The 19,057-nt window shown below is 43.8% G+C and overlaps 1 protein-coding gene across 5 annotated transcripts in view; it reads left to right on the plus strand.

Moving 5' to 3' along the window:
- The window catches only part of slc25a28 (solute carrier family 25 member 28), a 166,776-nt gene that overhangs the window by 65,610 nt on the left and 82,109 nt on the right, over nt 1–19,057 (plus strand). Inside the window, exon 4 of one of the 5 annotated variants that reach the window (XM_041209561.1) lies at nt 15,230–15,326. The exons of 3 other annotated variants lie outside the window; for them this stretch is intronic. In XM_041209561.1, coding sequence (XP_041065495.1) covers nt 15,230–15,326 — 97 coding nt within the window. Of the gene's footprint in view, nt 1–4; nt 2,894–15,229; nt 15,327–19,057 lie in introns of those variants that run through there. One more of the 5 variants, XM_041209563.1, reaches the window with a different exon arrangement.

A 19,057-nucleotide genomic window follows, 5' to 3' on the forward strand; every position in this document is an offset into this window, starting at 1 on the left:
CCAGGTCCCCCACTGGCTCAATTCATGAATGCACCACCTATTATGTTAGCAAACCAAACAGACGAGAGAGAGCAAGATTGAAGGTTTGATCCCCAGCCTTTGCTGTGTTAACAAATCTAAACTCCAGGTGGCAGTAGTGGTGTTGCAGTTGGCACAGGGAGAGAGAGAGAGAAAAAGTCGGCTCCTGCTCCTGATGGCCAACTAGTGACCCCTGCTGGAAAGGAAATATGTTCATTGCTCAGGTGAGAACAAGGTTGAGGTTGTATACAACTCCTTTTTAAAAAAAAATAAACCTTCACAAATAATTAGAACCAAGATCCATTTTGTAGCTCAGATTTTACTTTAATAATATATTGAGGACTAGTGTGACTCCACTTACCTCTTCTGACAGCACAAGGAACATTTGGCACAATAAATCTTCAGAGCAGAGAGAAAGGGGAGGTGGACCATGGTTGACCCTTTGACCATATTTTAAATGCTGCTGCCTTAACTGCTCGTTATTCTTTTGTTGGTAATATTGAGGTAATGTCTCTGGACTAATAACCAGTTCAAATCCCACCATGGCACTTTGAGAATTTGAATTAAGTTATGAAGAAATTGCTGTTATCTGTAAAAGTGGCCATGATGCAGTAGGATTGTAATTAAAAACCCTTGTGGTTCACTCCACTAAATCTGTTGTTCTGACCCAGTATAGCCAATATGTGACTCCAGTCCTCCAGCAACAATGCCCTTCTGATGTGTCCTAGCAAACCATTCAGTTGTCCCACCACCACCTTCCCAGGGAAAACAGGATTGGTCAGTAAATTTGAGTCCTGCCAGTGACACCACATATAATCATAGAATTGTTACAGCACAGAAGGAGGCCATTTGGTCCATCATGTCTGTGCAGGCTCTCTTCAAGAGCAATTCATCCAATCCTATTCCCCCACCCTTTTTCCCCCATAACCCTACATGTATTTTTTTATCTTCAGGTGCTCATCCAATTCCCTTTAGAAAGCCACAATTGAATCTGCCTCCACCATCCTTTAAGACAGTGAATTCCAGATCCTAACCATTCACTGCATAAAAAAATGTTTTCTTGTGTAACTTTCGGTTGTTTGTCAAACACCTTAAATCACATCCTGAGAATTAGTTACTAAAAAAACCTGTGGAGCAATCCAATTAGCCCTATTGCCCCGGTCTTTCCCAATAGTGATGCAATTTTTTTCTTTTGTAAGCATACTCCCTTTTGAAAGTTACTATTGAATCATCTTCCAGCAAACTTTCAGGTTCAGCATTCCAGATCATCACAACTTGCCACATTTTTTTTTAAAAATCTCATCTCCCCTCTCATCCCTTTGCCAATTATCTTAAATCGGGATCCTCTGGTATTCCTACTAATGAAAACTGTTACTTTTGTCACTCATTCTTGAGAATATGGTCATCATTTATTGCCCATCTCTGGTTTCCTTTAGGAGGTAGTGGTGAGCCACCTTCGAGAATCATTGTGCACACTGGGTGCTGAAGGGGGCTCCCAGTATGCTCCAAGTTAGGGAGTTACAGGATTTTGACCCAAAAGCAATGAAGGAACAGCGATATATTTCCTAGTTTGAGTGGTGTGTGGAATTGGAGAACTTGGAGGTGATGGTGCTCTCCTGAACTCCAGCTGCCCTTGTCCTTTTAGATAATGAAATAAAATGCTTGTGCAAAACATTAGTTGGGACGCAGTTAGAACATTCTCTGTAATTTTGGGAGTCCAGTAATAGAAGAGACATGAGCACTATAAAAAGCAGATAAGATTCACCAAGGAAATGCCAGCAATGGAAGTCTACAGTTACAAGAAGTTTCTTCAGAAGATGGAGGCCACTTCCACTTTGCCAGAGAGGGCTGAAGCAATTTCGTAGAAATTTATTAAAATGGTGAAAGGTTTTTCCTTGCACCTCAGTGAAGTAACTTGTTTTGTTTTGCTGTTTTAAAGATGCTGTATAAATGTTACTAGTTAAAAAAAGGCTTGCATTTATATAATGCCTTTCACAACCTCAGAATGTCCATAAGTGCTTCACTGGTAATTAGTACTTTTTTTTGGTAGCCATTTATGCAATGTAGGGAACTCAGCAGCCAATTCACCCACAGTAAGCTCCCACAAACAGCAATTTGACAATGACCACATAATCTGTTTCCTTTTTGTGATATTTGTTGAGGGATAAATATTGATTAAGACATCGGGGAGAACTGCACTGTTTTTCTTTGAAATAGTGCCATGGGATCCTTTGTGTGCAGCTGGGATCACCAACTTGGTTTAAAGTCTCATCTGAAAAACAGCACCATCAATACTACAGTACTTCTGCAGTACAGCTGTAGTTGTATATGCTAAGACTATTTATTTTGGTCAGAAAGTGAATTATATAAAATTTACAAATTGAAGCTAAACTGAGAAAATGAGGAGAGAGGCCAGGAGAAATATTTTTATGCAGAGTTATCATAAACGGAACCTATTGCATCTTTTAATGGAATATTGGATGGACACTTGACAACACAGAAGGGGGCCATTCAGCCCATTGTGTCTGCACCAGCTCTCCAAATAAGCAATTCACCAAGTGCCATTCTCTGCCTCCTCCACATATCTCTGAACATTCTTCCTTCCACTTGAAGCAGATGATTAAGCACCACATTGAGATTAGCTTTTGGATTGTTCTAGCAAAGAGTCCCAGACTAGAGCCTAGCGCCTGGCCCACCATTAGCTGCTGCCTTTGCTTACATAACACATTATGTAATTGGCAATTCAAAAATGTAATTTGCCCATTTTGACAATGTGACAGGGCACTGTATCAATTTATTTATTTATTTATGTTATGGTTCAACCACTTACAAGTTACTAAATGCACATGAAGCAAAATAAAATACCCGAGTGGAACCTGAATTGTAAGTGGATTATTCTGCATTTTCCTAAGTATGTGTTAAACCAATAAACAGAAGAGGGTGCACTGAGATACACACGTGTACAAAACATGAAAACAGAGTGCAACTAACAAACTCAGTGAAGACTTGGAGTTTGGTGAGAGGGGAGCTTTAAGTGTTACTTTTGTTCTTAAATTTTGCTCTTAAAATCTAATCTAGTCTGTAATTAGCAGTAAATGGGAAGTACTGTGTAAGCAGGTTAAGTTCTTTCTTGCAGTTTAGACAGGGTAAACTCACTCTCAGCTGTAGAAGCTGAGTCATTAATTAGCTAACTGGCTGAACCTGGTTACTGTAGCCTCAGTTCAGTTTACTATAAATTTAGGGTTCATTAGTGCAGCCTTGACAAATTGAGTGAAGACTTGGGCCAGAATTTTTGGCTTGGCAAGTGGGGGCGGGGCCCGCTTGCCAAGACATAAAATGAGGCGGGATGACGTTGGGTGTGCGTCCTGACATCACCACACGTTATTTAGATTTTCAGTTTGGCCAAGTCAGCTGCGCACCCACCAAACTGTCAAAGGTCCACTAAGGCCATTTAAAAACTAATTAAACCAATAAACTAAGCTGCCCGTCCAATCTTAAGGTTGGCGGGGGTCAGGCCAAGAGCCCAGGCGGCCTTCGTGTTTTTCATAGAACCTCATCCACGGGCAGGATGAGGTTTCATGAAGTATTTATAAATTGAATAAAAGTTTTTTAAAAATTCATTGATGTGTCCCAGCTCACGTGATAATGTCACATGAGGGGACATGTCTTAAAATTTTTTCTTTTCTTTATTCAGCTTTTTAAAACTTCATGTGCACGCGCGAAAGAGCACAGGCCCCGACTCAGGGAATTCTCACCCCCACCCGCACACAGAGCATTCGGCCTTCTGGGCGCGCATCACTCTGGGCGGGCCTTAATTGGCCCACCCACATAAAATGGCGGCGTGGACCCGATCGGGGGCACCAATCAGGCCAACCCCGCCTGCCCCTGCACAACCCCTCCAACTGGGGGGTGGGGAATATTCTTCCCTTGGAGTTGGGTGAGGTGGTGTTTGCTTCCTCTTTTTCTATCTTTCCCACCCCATAGAAATTGGTTCTTGCTCTACTATAGGGAAGGGAGCTATCTGTTTGGTGAGTATCTGGTAAGTGGGTAAGCTCTATCCCTAAGGTTTAAAATAATACACAATTTGGTGGATAAGTTAATCAAATATATAAGAAAACAACATTAAATAAGTGATTAATATTAAGTAATTATTCAAAACACATTAAGGATGGCAGGACAGGTGATGTGTCAAGGCTGCAGCATGTGGGAGCTCCTGGATAACATTGTGATCCAGGTCAAACACATCTGCAGTAAATGCGGCTTTAGGTACCTCAGCTCAGAGTCATTGAGGTGTGGACTCCGCGACACATCAGGGAGTGGGAAAGGTAACTGGATGCTTTATACCAGGAGGCAGTCATACCACTTAGGATAGGGTCTTCTGATTTGGTCAGTGGTCAGGGCCAGGAGGGTGTGACTGCGAGTGAGGCAGGTTAGGGGACCCAGAGGGCAAGAGTGCTGGAGTGTGAGCCTCTGCAATTGTCCAGCAGGTTTGAGGTTCTCTCAGCTTGTTTGGATGAGAGGAGGGGCTGTAGGGTGGGTGAGCAAACTCAGCATGAGCAAAGGAAGCCAAGCAAGTGGGGGGAGCAAAAAGGAATGTAGTGGGAGTAGGGGACAGTATAGTAAGGGGGATTGACACTGTTCTCTGTAGCAAAGAGCAAGAGTCCAGACGGCTTTGTTGCCTGCCCAGTGCCAAGGTTCAGAACATCTGCTCAGGGCTGGAGAAGAACTTGCACTGGGAGGGGAAGGATCCAGTAGTTGTGGCCCATATAGTTACCAATGACATTGGCAGGATGAGGAAGGAGGCTCTGTATAGTCAGTATGAGGAGCTAGGCACCAAATTGAGAAGCAGAACCTCAAAGGTAATCATTTCTGGATTATTACCTGAGCCACGTACAAATTGGCATAAACAAATAAGATTATAGAAATGAATGTGTGGCTCAAAGACTGACGTGGGAGAAGTGGGTTCCGGTTTGTGGAGCACCGGCACAAGAATTGGGGAAAGTGGGATCTGTACTGTTGGCTCAGTCTATGCCTGAATCATGCCCTCGTGAGCCTAACTAGGGAAGTAGAGAGAGTTTTAAACTGAATAGTGGGGGCAAGGGATCAAATTTGGGAAGATGTGGTAAACCAAAGAGTAGAGACAAGGCAAGAGAAATTGGTATTAATATGGGGAATGATAAACAGACTGTAACAGGAAGGGACAAAGAGTACAATTCTAAGAGTGAATCAGCAGATAACGCTAGACGCTACAAAAATAATAAAAGGACAAAACTAAAGGCTCTGTACCTAAATGCACGTAGCACTCAAAACAAAACAGATGAACTGATACTGCAAATAGAACTAAATAAGTACGACCTGATAGGCATTACAGAGACATGGCTGCAGGATGACATAGATTGGGACTGAATATTGAAGGGTACATGACATTTAGAAAGGACAAGAAGTTAAGAAAAGGTGGAGGAGTGCTTCTGTTAATTATTGATGGTATTAGCACATTAGAGACAGATGACCTAAGTTAAGGAAACCAGGATATAGAAACAGTTTGGGTTGAGATGAGGACTAATAAAGGCAAGAAGTCACTTGTGGAAGAGGTGTACAGGCCCCCTAATTGTAACTACACAGAAGGACAGAGTATAAAAGAAGAGATAATGGGAGCTTGCCAGAAAAGTACAGCAATAATCATGGGGGATTTTAATCTACATATAGACTGGAAAAATCAGGTGGGCAAAGGTAACATAGATGAGGAGTTCATAGAATGTTTTCAAGACAGTTTCTTAGAACAGCACATTCTGGAGCCAACCAGAGAGCAGGCTATACTAGATCTGGTATTGAGCAACGAGACAGGATTAATTGATAACCTCCTAGTGAAGGCACCCCTAGGTAGCAGCGATCATAATATGATTGAATTTTACATTCATTTTGAGAGAGAAACAAGTGCGTCCAAGACTAGTATTTTAAACTTAAATAAGGACAACCAAGAGGGCATGAAAGCAGAGCTAGCTAAAGTGAACTGGCAAATGAGGTTAAGGGATATGTCAATAGAAGTTCAGTGGCAGACATTTAAAGGGATATTTCAGAATACTCAGAATATATACATTCCAATGAGAAAGAAAAATCCCAAGGGGAGGGCCCACCATCTGTGGTTAATTAGAAAAGTTAAAGACAGTATGAAACTCAAAGAAAAAGCATATGATTACACAAAGACGGGCAGCAGGTCAGAAGATTGGAAAGAATATAAAGAGCAGCAAAGAATGACAAAAAGATTAATATAAAAGGAAACATTAGAGAATGAGAGAAAGCTAGCTAGTAACATAAAGACAGATTGTAAGAGTTTCTATAGATATTTAAATAAGAAAAGAGTTAACAAAGTGAGCATTGGACCTATGGAGAGTGCGTCTGGGGAATTGATAATGGAAAATAGGGAGATGGCGGATGAATTAAACAGATATTTTGCTTTGATCTTCACTATAGGGGACTCAAGTAACATCCCAGAAATAGCTGTAAATCAGGAAATGGAAGGGAGGGAGGAACTCAGGAAAACTACAATCACAAGAGAAGTGGTATTGAACAAACTGTTGGGGCTGCGGCCTGACAAATCTCCAGGTCTGGCTGGACTTCATCCTAAGGTCTTGAAAGAAGTGACTAGTGAGATGGTTGATGCACTGGTTTTAATTTTCCAAAATTCCCTAGATTCGGGGAAGGTTCCATTAGATTGTAAAATGGCAAATATAACTCCTTTATTCAAAAAGGGAGGGAGACAGAAAGTAGGGAGCAATAGGCCAAATAGCCTAACATCTGTCATAGGGAAAATGTCAGAAGGTATTATTAAAGATGTTATGGCAGGGCACTTAGAAAAATTCAAGGCAGACAGGCAGAGTCGACATGGTTTTGTAAAAGGGAAATCAAGTTTAACAAATTTATTGGAGTTCTTTGAAGGAGTCACATGTGCTGTGGATAAAGGGGAACCAGTGGATGTACTGTACTTAGATTTCCAGAAGACATTTGATAAAGTGCCACATCAAAGGTCATTGCAGAAAATAAAAGCTTATGGTGTAGGGGGTAACATATTGGCATGGATAGAAGATTGGCTAGCTAACAGGAAGCAGAGAGTCAGCATAAATGGTTTTTGTTTCTGGTTGGCATGAGGTGCCACAGGGATCAGTGCTGGGTTCTCAACTTTTTACAATTTATATAAATGACTTGGATGAAGGGACCAAAGGAATGGTTGCTAAATTTGCAGCCGACACAATGATAGGTAGGAAAGTAAATTGTGAAGAGGATGTAAGGAGGCTACAAAGTGACAAGATAGGTTAAATAAGTGGGCAAAGATCTGGCAAATGGTGTGTAATGTGTGAAAATGTGAAATTGTTCATTTTGGCAGGTAGAAGACACTAATAGCATTCCAATACTAAATAATCAAGGGGCAAAAGAGGGGGAGGAAATAAATATAATAACTGTCACTAGAGAAAACATACTAGGGAAACTAATGGGGCTAAAGGCCAATAAGTCCCCTGAACCTGATGGGTTGCATCCTAGGATCTTAAAGGGAGTAGCTACAGAGATAGTGGATGCACCGGTAGTAATCTTCTGTGAATCCTTAGATTCTGGAAAAAGCCCGGAGGATTGGAAAACTGCCAATGTAACACCCTTATTCAAAAAGGGAGGGAGATAAAAAACAGGTTGCTTTAGACCAGTTAGCTTAACATCTGTCATTGGGAAAATGTTAGAGTCTGTTATAAAGGATGTAATAGCAGAGCATTTAGCAATACATAATATAATCAAGCAGAGTCCTGTGCAATAAGAGTCAACATAGCTTCATGGAAGGGAAATCATGCCTAACAAATTTATTAGAATTCCTTGAGGAGGTAACTAGCAGGATAGATAAAGTGGAACCATTAGATGTAATATATTTGGATTTCCAAAAGGCATTTGATAAGGTACTGCACGTAAGGCTACCTAATAAGATAAGAGCCCATGGTGTTGGAGGTAGTATATTAACATAGATAGAGGATTGGCTAACTAATAGAAGACAGAGAGTTGGGATAAGGGGGGCATTTTCAGGATGGCAACCTGTAACTAGTAGAGTTCCATAGAGATCAATGCTGGGGCCTCAATTATTTACAATATATATTAATGACTTAGATGAGAGAAGTAAATGTGCTATTGCCAAATTTGCAGATGATTCAAAAATAGGTGGCAAGTAGGTGGTGAGGATGACACAAGGAGTCTACAGAGGGATATAGACAGATTAAGTGAGTAGGCAAAAAAATGGCAGATGGAATATAATGTTGAAAAATGTGAGGTTATGCACTTTGGCAGGAAGAATAGGGGAGACTACAGAAGGCTGCAGCACAAAGGGATTTGGGAGTCCTTGTGCAAGAATCCCAAAAAGCGAACATACAAGTTCAACAGGTAATAGGAAAGGCAAATGGAAAGTTGGCCTTTATTTCAAAGAGAATGGAGTATAACAATAGAGAAGTCTAGATAAAATGATACGAGGCACTAGTTAGACCACACTTAGAATACTGTGAACAATTTTGGTCCCATTATCTAAGGAAAGACTTACTGGCATTGGAGGCAGTCCAGAGAAGGTTCACTAAGTTGATTCCGGATATAGAGGGATTTTCTCATGAGGAGAGGTTGAGTAGGTTGGGCCTGTACTCATTGGAGTTTAGAAGAATAAGAGGCGGCCTTATTGAAACATATAAGATTCTTAGGGGGCTTGACAGGGTAGCTGCTGAGTGGTTGTTTCCTCTTGTGGGAGAAAATGGTGGAAAGATGCAGCAGGTCAGGCAGCATCTGTGGAGAGAGTTAACATTTCAGGTCATTGACCTGGTGCTTATAACGGTTCTGCTGTAACCATTTACACTTCCTCTGAACCAACCTTTTGTTTCTCCGTTGTGCTATTACTAAACTCTTTTGCCTTGCACCATCATCCTTTTTTGTCATGTTAAGCATTCCTGCCGCCCATCCTGTAGAAGCTATAAAGACTTTTCCCTACGTTCTTTCCTCCCCACTCCCCACCTTGTTTCATCTGACTCGGCACCTGCTCATAAGCTGTTAAATCTCTCATTTTTTCCAAATTCTGACAAAAGATTATCATCGACCTGAAACATTAACTCTGTTAACCAAAATTTCACTTGGCACGGGAGACTTAGTTGCTCAGTGGGCTATCTGCTACTTGTGGGCGGGCCCCTCTGGCACAGCCTCCTTAAGAATGGCCCAGAAGTGGGAATAAGCCAGCAAACTGGCACACCGCACTCCCACTGCAACTTTTCTGCCTGGTCACCTCTGATCCCATCTCCAGGCCGTTTGAAAATCTGCCCCTTCTGCCCTCTCAAGTGAGCATAACGGTACAATTTCAAAAGAGAGTAGGGGATTTGCCCCCAGTGTCCTGGCTAATATTCATCTCTAAATCAATATCACAAAAAAAAAGATTTTCCGGTCATTTTCACATTTGTGTTTATAGGAGCTTGCTGGGTGCAAATTGGCTGCCATATATCCTATATTACAACTGTGATTACACTTCAAAAGTATTTCATTGGTTTTTGGGGGGAGGGGAGGGGGAGGAGGTGGGGTGGTGAATGTTTAACTGCTGTCCAAGACCTGCCTAATAAAGTAGGTTGGCGAAGTGGCGAGCAGCCCACCTGTTTGTGTGCCTCAGCGATGGTCGTTTTCAGCTACGAATGAGCAGAGGGTGTGCCGCCCATTTGTACTGGGCATTGAAGGCTTAAAAATGATTTTTCTACCATTACCTGGGTTGAAATGAGTTCAATCTTTAAGCCAGAAGATAGTAAAACATTTCCCCCTTGCCACCTTCCCCAGCCAAAGGCATTGGCTCACACTGTGACACAGTTCCGCAGATGCCAGAAACCCTCTCTTAATTCTTGCCAGTGATCACTCTCTGTGGGTGAGTATAGACGGGGAGTGTCAGCAGGCTAGACACTTAAAGCCAAACTGGTGTACTGAGGGACCTCAGCAAAAAACGGGTCAGTCCTTGATTTTTTGTGGCGAAATTGCAACGTTCCCCCCAACCCCCCCCCTCCCCCCCCCCACCCCCCGCACCCGGCGAGGACCCTGTAAGCAAGAGAGATCGTTTGCGCACAGCCCTTTACTCATTGCATTCCCGACTTCACCGTTCTGTTTTCTGGGCCTGAATCTTGGGTCCCAGGATTGGGCGCGGGCACGCGCCTGACCCAAACGCAGGTAAAATAGCGCAAAAAGACATCGGGCGTGCACCCCGATGTCATCGTGAGGTCAATGGGCACGCACAGGAGTCAGAGCAGCGCCCCCCCCCTACAATTAAAGGGCCAATTAAGGTAATTAAAAAGCCTATTGACCACCATGTTACACCGCCTGTTGATTTTTAGCTTGTCCAACGGGCGGGCGGAATTCATGTTTTAATCATTTCCTCATCCAAGAGCGGGATGAAATCTCCGTTAGGATATAAAATAGAAAGGAGTTTCTGGGCGCAGCACTTCTTTTTATGTGGAGGTATGCTTTCAGGTGCATGATTGTGCTGCATGGACCTCTTTTTGCAGCATTTTTATGCTTCCTTTCATCATTTGGGGGTCTGCAGCTCCCTCAGGCAAGCTGCCTGCCTTCAGGGAGCTCCGGGGAAGCGCTCACCCGCACCTCACACCCGCACCTGCAGTGACCTCGCCCCCCCCCCCCTCCCCGCCGGCAGTGCTGAGTCCGCCTCTCCGGGTGCGTTTCACGCTGACTGGCCGGCTATTAATCGGCCAAGGGCCCGTTTCCCGTCCGCCCAGCGCAAAATTCAGGCCCTGGAGTTGGAACTCCCTCCCTCACTCTCCTCCCTTGAGTCATTCCACCAGTTTGCAGCACACAAATTGGCCGCCACGTCTTCCTACACTATAGGAGTGACTGACACTCGCTTCAAAAGTACTACATCGGCCGTAAAGCGCTTTGGGGCGTCCTGAGAGTGTGAAAAGGACTGTATAAATGTAAACCTTTCTCCTCCATCAGGTTTTCGGTCACCTGTCCTAAAATCTCCTTATCTGGGCTTGGGTGTCAATTTCTGTCTCATTCCGCTCCTGTGAACCCCGCGGGATCCGCAAGGGCGCTATATAAATGCAAATTGTTGTTGCCAGGCTCTGAATCTAGCCCGCTGGTGTAACCGGGACAGGAAAAGCTGGATCACATTGGAGTGTGGTGCTACAATACACACACGGGGGTGTTAGGAAGACCTGCCCCTGCCCCTGTCCCTGTCCCTGTCCCAGCCGGTGTTTATTTTTTTTTACCCTTGTGAGCACCTGCTATTTTTGATACACCGGACAGCTCTACCTCCACCTCATCGAATCTAAAGGAGAAACGGCTTCTTTTATCCAAACTGCACTCTGGCCACCAAGTCCACGGGCATCATGTGCAGACAGTCGAAGCCTTTGTACCTCCCGTGTATACAGGCTGTTGGCAGGAGCCTAATGAAGTGGCAGGTCTGTCTCTAATCTCATTAACAGGCTATTCTTTTCAAGGTCCTGGTTAGGACAGGCTCTCTCCTGATTCCAGGAGCTCCCGAGATACACAACACGCGGGCTGGCTGGATAAGCTTTCATCTGTTAGTTTTTTTAAAAAATGGAGCAACTCCATAAAATTCGCAAATGAAACTGACAACTGACAAGCAATTATCAATCTGCCTCTTCTCCTCCTTACACTGTTGAAGTAATTGGCTCGTTTTTTTTTGTTGCTTTTTTTTAACCTATTTTTAGTGGGTATTTGTAAGTAGAAAACTTTGTAATACAGTCGAGGGGGGGGTGGGGTGGTGGTGGGTGCGGGGAGGCCTCTGCACCTGTTTAAACAAACTCGGCGGGAAGAAGAGATGGCTTTGTATTCTGCAGTCCCAATGTACAAAAAAGTATATGTTAGACTTCGAGTCCAGCAGGAGCTTAGCACAAGACTACATCTTGAAGTCGATTATTTGTGTTTCTCTGGAAAAGTTTTTGTGGGGTCGACTAGATCCACAAAGCAACGAGCCAAGAAAAGCACACCCAGCCTGGCCACCCCCATCGAGCAATGTTTGGGGCAGATGAGAGTCAATATTACTTCCTTGTGAAAATGACATGCTTTCAATTTATTTACACTGAGGAGAGTACATGTCTAATAGGCACTTTTCTGTACTCGACAGTGAAAGACAAGAGCAATAGCCACCGCGCTGTGCAGCTGCCGGCCGCTGTTACCCATCGTTTGCTTGACGCTGAATGATTTCTGCTGTGTGTTTGATCACAATATATAGATATATATATAGAGAGAGAGAGAGACAGACAGACAGACAGACAGACAATATTCCCCTTTGTGGCCCGCTGCTGATATCAGGAAATGTCAATAAGGTCGAGCCACCCGAAACAGGGCGAGATCCCCGCCCAGCTCAAAATCATGGGCACACCGTTAACGCCGGCTCCCTCCTCCGCTCCTGATACCCTGGCCTGGCCCAAAATCTATCCACCTGAACGGGGGAGGGGGGGGGGTTGCCGAGTGGCCATTGTAGGAGCAAGGTGGCTTTCCCACCTCAAAGGGGGAAAAACTGACAAGAGGCTCACCCCACTCGCACTGCCTGCCCGGCCAGCCAATCCCATCCCCGCGTCGTTGGTGGTCTCTTTGTGGAGAGGCTCATGGCGTGAGTCGTCCAGACTCTTCCTGCCCGAGTGGAATGTGCGGTTGGAAGAAATAAAAAAAAAATTGAAAAAGTTGATTTACAGTGCCACACACACCCACCTCAGCTTAGCCATCCTCAGTTCTCAGAGAATCCACTTGATGTATTTAACACCACAAAATGCTGCAGTGTCTCTTTCTTAGGAAACTATTTTCTGAGTTTTATACTGGGGTTGTACATTGCTCTGGTTGTGCATTTTTGCTTATGTCTCACTTGCCTGGACCTGCAGGTCTGGAAATTGGATGGGGCTGCCCTTGCTTTGAGGGCGCTAAACAGGCACCTAATCCTCCGTCACAGCGACCAGGAAGAGTGGGCTCATTTTGAGATGGCAGCACGGTGCCTGCCACATTGGTGGAGACAAATTAAGGCGTCCATGTCCCACTCCTGAAATTTGACTTAGCTCCTTTGCATATTTGTATAAGGAGCCTAACTCCTCCACAATATTGGATTGCCCTGAATGCAACCAGTGCCGTCGCTGCCAGTTGTCCCTATTCCACCCCCTCCCTCCCCCCCCACCCCTTTCAGGACTGACCCATGGGTTGTTGAAACAGCGGCTGTATCTTTGGGTCCTCTTCTCTGGTGAGTTGCCTGGGGGACCCTGACTCAATGCCTGCAGTTCACTGGCCCGGTGATGATAAGGCCTGAGACCCAATAGTATGTGCACCTGAATCTGTTTTGGTGCAGGGAAAGATCCCTGTACAGCTGGGTTTTGGGGGCGCTCTAATATTTGGGCCATATTGTTGCCAAGGGCTTAGTTTTAGTTGGAGCCGTGGAGTTTGGCATTATTGAAACTGCTGCCAAATAGAAGTAGAACCCAGGATATTAAGTTGAAAGGCAGGGAGCTCTCCTGGTGCCCTGGCCATGATTCAGTTCTCAGTTCGCACTGGCAAAAACTAATCCAGCTTGCCCATTTATGACATTGCTGCTCGGGGCGGGGGGGGGGGGGGCTTGTACCCAAAATGGCTGCTGCATTTGCCCCACATAGTGAAATTCACCCTGCAGTTCAAAGTGATCATTTGTTTATGAAGTATTATGGGATCTTTGTAAGAGCCATGATAAAGGTTGAGACAAATCAAGTGTTTCCTCTTTCTACATTTTGATACATTGGCAAAGATCTGCTACCCAGCATAATCAATGTGAATGAAAGTCGGGCAGTATCAATAATTCTCAATGTCCCAGGGTGACAAATTGAAAATCTATCCATATAAGCCAGTTGTCATTACTGGCGCACTTGGGACATTTCAGGGTTAGGATACTCAAAAAAGGGTTGACAGATAGGAATACACAGGAACTATGCTATCTTGACTGGGGTTGATTTGGCTTTGGAGGAGATATTTTCTGGGGCAGGTGAGGGCAAGAGTGTTATATAGGCTGAGCAGGTAGGGTTTTTACATGGCTTGGTGCTTCCAGAACTGCACTTGGAGGCTGTAAATCACTCACCCTAACTGAAATATATGCTAAAGATGCATTGCACTTGTTTTTGGGGTATTAAGGATGTGTTGCATTGTCAGAGAGGCCATCGATTTAAGATTGATGGAGGAGGAAGGGAAGACTGAGGGATGAAAGAAACCCTTTAGAGTTCCCTAGAACAAAGAATTAGGGAGAGGAACAGGGGTCAGTTACTCAGACCCTCAAGCCTGCTCCACTATTCGACTAGATCATCAACTCCATTTACCCACCTTAGCTCCATCTCCCTTGATTGGTCTTACGTAGCAAAGTTTACCTATCACAATCTTGAGAGCTCCAGTTGACCTAGCATCCAGAACCTGATAGAGCAGAGAATTCCTGAAATCAGAAATATGCTACCCTTTGTATGAAAAAAAAATCTTCGCTTTGATTTTAAGATTATGCCCCTTTGTTTTTGATTGCCCCAGTTAAGGGGGACATGGCAGAACTATGAGTCTCCATTTCAACACAATGAGGATTAAAGGTGGAGTAAATGTTTTGTGAACAGCAAAGCATGACAGCAGTAGTATTGCAAAAACATGAAGATGAGAAAACCTGTGATGGAGAGAGTTCAACGATCAGAGTTGAAAATGTTATCATCATATGTATTATAAAATTGCCACATTTTGATAAAGTATCTACACCAAAAAAGCAAGCAGTTTTTCCCTGTACAGATATTATTGATCCTGTTGCATATTTCCAATATTGTTTTCACATTGTTATGGAGACGTGTTATGTAGAATGTGAATTTGTAATGTCATCAGCTGGATATTGAACTTTTTTGAAAAGAACACTTTTGCTAAGCAAAGGACACTGGCCTACAATAGCTACGATGTTGCATTTGCAAGGACACAAGCTGCTTTATGGAGACACAGAGTCAATGAAGCTCCCAGGGACTGTGGCTAAGGTAAACTCAGATTGAAAGCAGAGAGAGGTCACATGACCCAGCTCTTGGGTGTAAAATATATTGGACTTGAACTAATTGTCAGAGAGTGACTGCCACAGGGATAGAAGAGGCAACAGCCTTACCCTCTCTCTCTCTTTCTCTGAAACCTCTCTCATCAAAACTAAACTGTTTATGATTTAAAAACCCACCAGAGGATCTCACCACTGCAAACCGAGGGATGTTAAAGGAGGGTTTTGAATCAACACTGTTGCCAAGAGAAAAGAGAATCAACCAGCCATGCCTGTTCCGGTGAGAAACCCAAGTACCAGCAGTACCTGTGGAAAATGACTCTTCAGCTATAAACAAGCATCAGGAGATCCGTGAATCACTTTTTTTCTGATTTTAAATTTTATTTGGCCAAGTTTTTAAAGATCTGATTCTCTGCAGATTTTTTTTCATGCATGGGTGTGTGTGTGTGTGGGTGGCGGGGGGTGGGGGGCGGTGGTGGGGGTATTGGTTGTGCATTTTTTTGCATTAATGGGTAGTTGGACATATTTGTACATTTTTAAACCTTTTGTTAATAATTTCTGCATCTTTGCCTGAGTGAGCTTTAGCAATAAAACAAACTCTTTACTTGTTAATTTAAGGAACCTGGCTGGCTTATTTCTTACACCGAGCTGCACACAATTGTTTGTATATATTGAATTGGCAATACCACCTTTTTAAATTCAAACTCTTAAAACCAGCCCAGGAGTGGGACAAAGAGGAGTAAGTTCACCCCTCTTAACCTGGCCATAACAATTTGTTGTCCATCCATAGTTGCTCTGGGAGGTGAGCCCAGGGCCGGTGCAAGAGTATTAGGCACCCTGGATGAACATTCAGCCTTGCGACTCCCCCACCACCCCACAATTAACTTTCAAAAATTAACATTATACATTCATATGAATAAAAATTCTGCCCTTATAATTACAGATTCATTTTACATGAATAAGGAGAAAATGATGATGCTGATTGTACACTTTTCACAGGATATGTGCTAGAAGAATGCATAATATGGCTCACACAATGTAATACTATATGTTCCTGCAACAGTTTCAAAATTGTTTACATAATCAATAATCATTGCGATAGAGTGGGCTAGATTAAATTACATTCTTTGACACTATTTATTGCTTCACAGTTTTGGAATAGTCATGTAAATGTAAAATATTTTAAAACTGTCACATAAACAGAATGAGGAATATCATATGAAATTTTGAAAAAGACTGCAATAAAAATACATGGAAATCTCTATGTATATCAGTATATGTGGATGTATATAATAGTTCTAGACCTTCCATTCCCACTGCTGAATCTGTTTGTATACTTATGTAGTTTCATGAATAGGTCATTTTTTTTGCACCCTCACCCCTCCCCCACAACTTTTGCCAATCTAGGCCACCGCCTAGTTTGCCTAGTGGTTTTACATGAATAAAACCTGGGTGAGCCACCTTCTTGAACCTTTGCAGTCCATGTGGTGTAGGTACGCCCACAGTGCTATTACAGAGGGATCTCCACGATTTTGACCCAGCGACAGTGAAGGAACAGCAATATATTTCCAAGTCAGGATGGTGTGTGGTTTTGAGGGGAACTTCCAGGTGGTGGCGTTCCCATGCATCTGCTGCCCTTGTTCTTCTAGGTGTTAAAGATTGTGGGTTTGGAAGGTGCTGTCAAAGAAGTCTTAATGAGTTGCTGTAGTGCATCTTGTATATGACATACACTGCTGCCACTGTTCATTGGAGTGAGGGGAAGTTTAAGCTGGTGGATGGCATGCTAATCAAGTGGGCAGCTTTGTCTTGGATGTATTGAGCATTGAGCGTTGTTGGTACTGCAAGTGGAGAATATTCCATCACACTCCTGACTTTTGCCTTGCGATGGCGAGCAGGGTTTTGGAAGTCAGTAGGTGAATTACTCATTGCAGATTTCCCAGTCTTTGACCTGCTGTTGTATCCACAGTATTTATCTGACTAGTCCAGTTCAGTTTCTGGTCAATGATAACCCCCAGGATGTTGATAATGAAGGATTCAGAGATGGTAATGCCAATGAATGTCAAGGGGAGATGGTTAGAGATTCTCTTGTTGGCAATGGTCATTGTCTGGCACTTGTGTGGCACGAATGTTACTTGCTATTAATCGACCCAAACCTAGATGTTGTCAACGTCTTCCTGCATATGGACACGGACTGCTTCAGCATAAGACCATAAGACATAGGAGCAGAAATTAGGCCATTTGGCCCATCGAGTCTGCTCCGCCATTCAATCATGGCTGATAAGTTTCTCAACCCCATTCTCCCACCTTCTCCCCGTAACCTTGAGGGCAACAGAGTCCATCACCCATCCCTTTGGAATCTGAGCATCTGAAGAATCACACATGGTACTGAACATTGCACAGCAAACATCCCCACTTCTGACCTTATGATGTAGAGAAGCCATCAATGCAGCAACTGAAGATGGTTGGCCTAGAATACTACCTTGAAGAACCCCTGCAGTGATGTCCTGTAACTGAGATGATTGACATCCAACAACCACAAGTATCTTCCTTTGTGCTAGGTATGACTTCAATCAGTGGAGAGTTTTCCCCATTTCCCATTGACTCTAGTTTTGTTAGGGCTCCTTGATGCCACATTTGGTCAAATGCTGCCTTGATGTCGAGGACAGTCACTTTCACCTCACCTCTTGAGTTCAGCTTTTTTGTCCATATTTGGACCAAAGCTGTAATGAGGTCAGGAGCTGAGTAACCCTGGCAGAACCCAAAATGAGCCTCAGTGAACAGGTTATTGCTAAGCAAGTGCCGCCTGATAGCACTGTTGATGACCCATTCCATCACTTTGTTGATGATGGAGTGTAGACTGATGGGGTGGTAACTGGCCAGGTTTGATTGTCCTGCTTTTTGTGAACAGGAATACCTGGGCAATTTTCCACTTAGTCAGATAGATGCCTTGGCAAGGGGTGTGGCTAGCTTTGGTGCACAAGTCTTCAGTAATACAGCTGGAATATTGTCAGGGCCCATAGCCTTTGCAGTAACCAGTGTCTTCAGCTGTTTCTGATATCACGTGGAATGAATTGAATTGGCTGAAGACTGGCATCTGTGATGCTGGGGACCTCGGGAAAAGGCCAAGATGGATAATCCACTCAGCACCTCTGGCTGAAGATGGTTACAAATGCTTTAGCCTTGTCTTTTGCACTGATGTGCTGGGCTCCCCCATCTTTGAGGATGGTGATATTAGAGTTGCCTCCTCCTCCACTTAGTTTCTTAATTGTCCACCGCCATTCATGACTAAACATGGTAAGACTGCAGAGCTTAGATATGATTTCTTGATTTTGGCATTACTTATCTCTGCCCATTGCATGCTGCGTCCGCTGTTTGGCACGCAAGTAGTCCTGTGTTACAGCTTCACCAGCTTGACTCCACATTTTTAGGTATGCCTGGTGTGCTTCTGGCATGCCCTCCTGCATTGAACCAGGGTTGATCCCCGTGATTATTAACATAGCTTATGGTGGTCATTAAGATCAGCCAATCAGCAATTAATCAAAGAAATAAAGTGAGCAGCAGCAGAGAGAAATAAGAGAGTAACGGCCCAATTGTAATGGTCCAATAGTTATGTGTAACCTGTCGTCTGTGAATAAAACAAGAACAATACTAAAACAAGAATAATACTAAGTAATAAAACTAATAAATCAGTGGAAATTGTATAGGAGGGAAATGAGAAACTTAAAAACTCAAAAGGCTTACCTGCATCTTCACTGCACCAAGTTTGGGTGAGGACATTTCAGTCGCCCATGGGGGAGAGCATGCTCTGAAAATAGTGCATGGAGTCCTTTAGGGAGACAGCACCTGCGCGGGAGGGGAAGAGCACGGCCAAGGGCTGATGGGGTCTAGGTTACCCAGAATGCACCCTGGCTGTCAAAACAAATGGCCATGCAGACTGGGGTTCTCGCTCCAGGACAATCGGATCTCGAGCGCTGGAACTTTGTCCCAGAGTGGAGAGCCCACTGCGTGCTT

The sequence above is a fragment of the Carcharodon carcharias genome, chromosome 17 (genome assembly GCF_017639515.1).
Source record: "Carcharodon carcharias isolate sCarCar2 chromosome 17, sCarCar2.pri, whole genome shotgun sequence".
Taxonomy (NCBI): Eukaryota; Metazoa; Chordata; class Chondrichthyes; order Lamniformes; family Lamnidae; genus Carcharodon; species Carcharodon carcharias.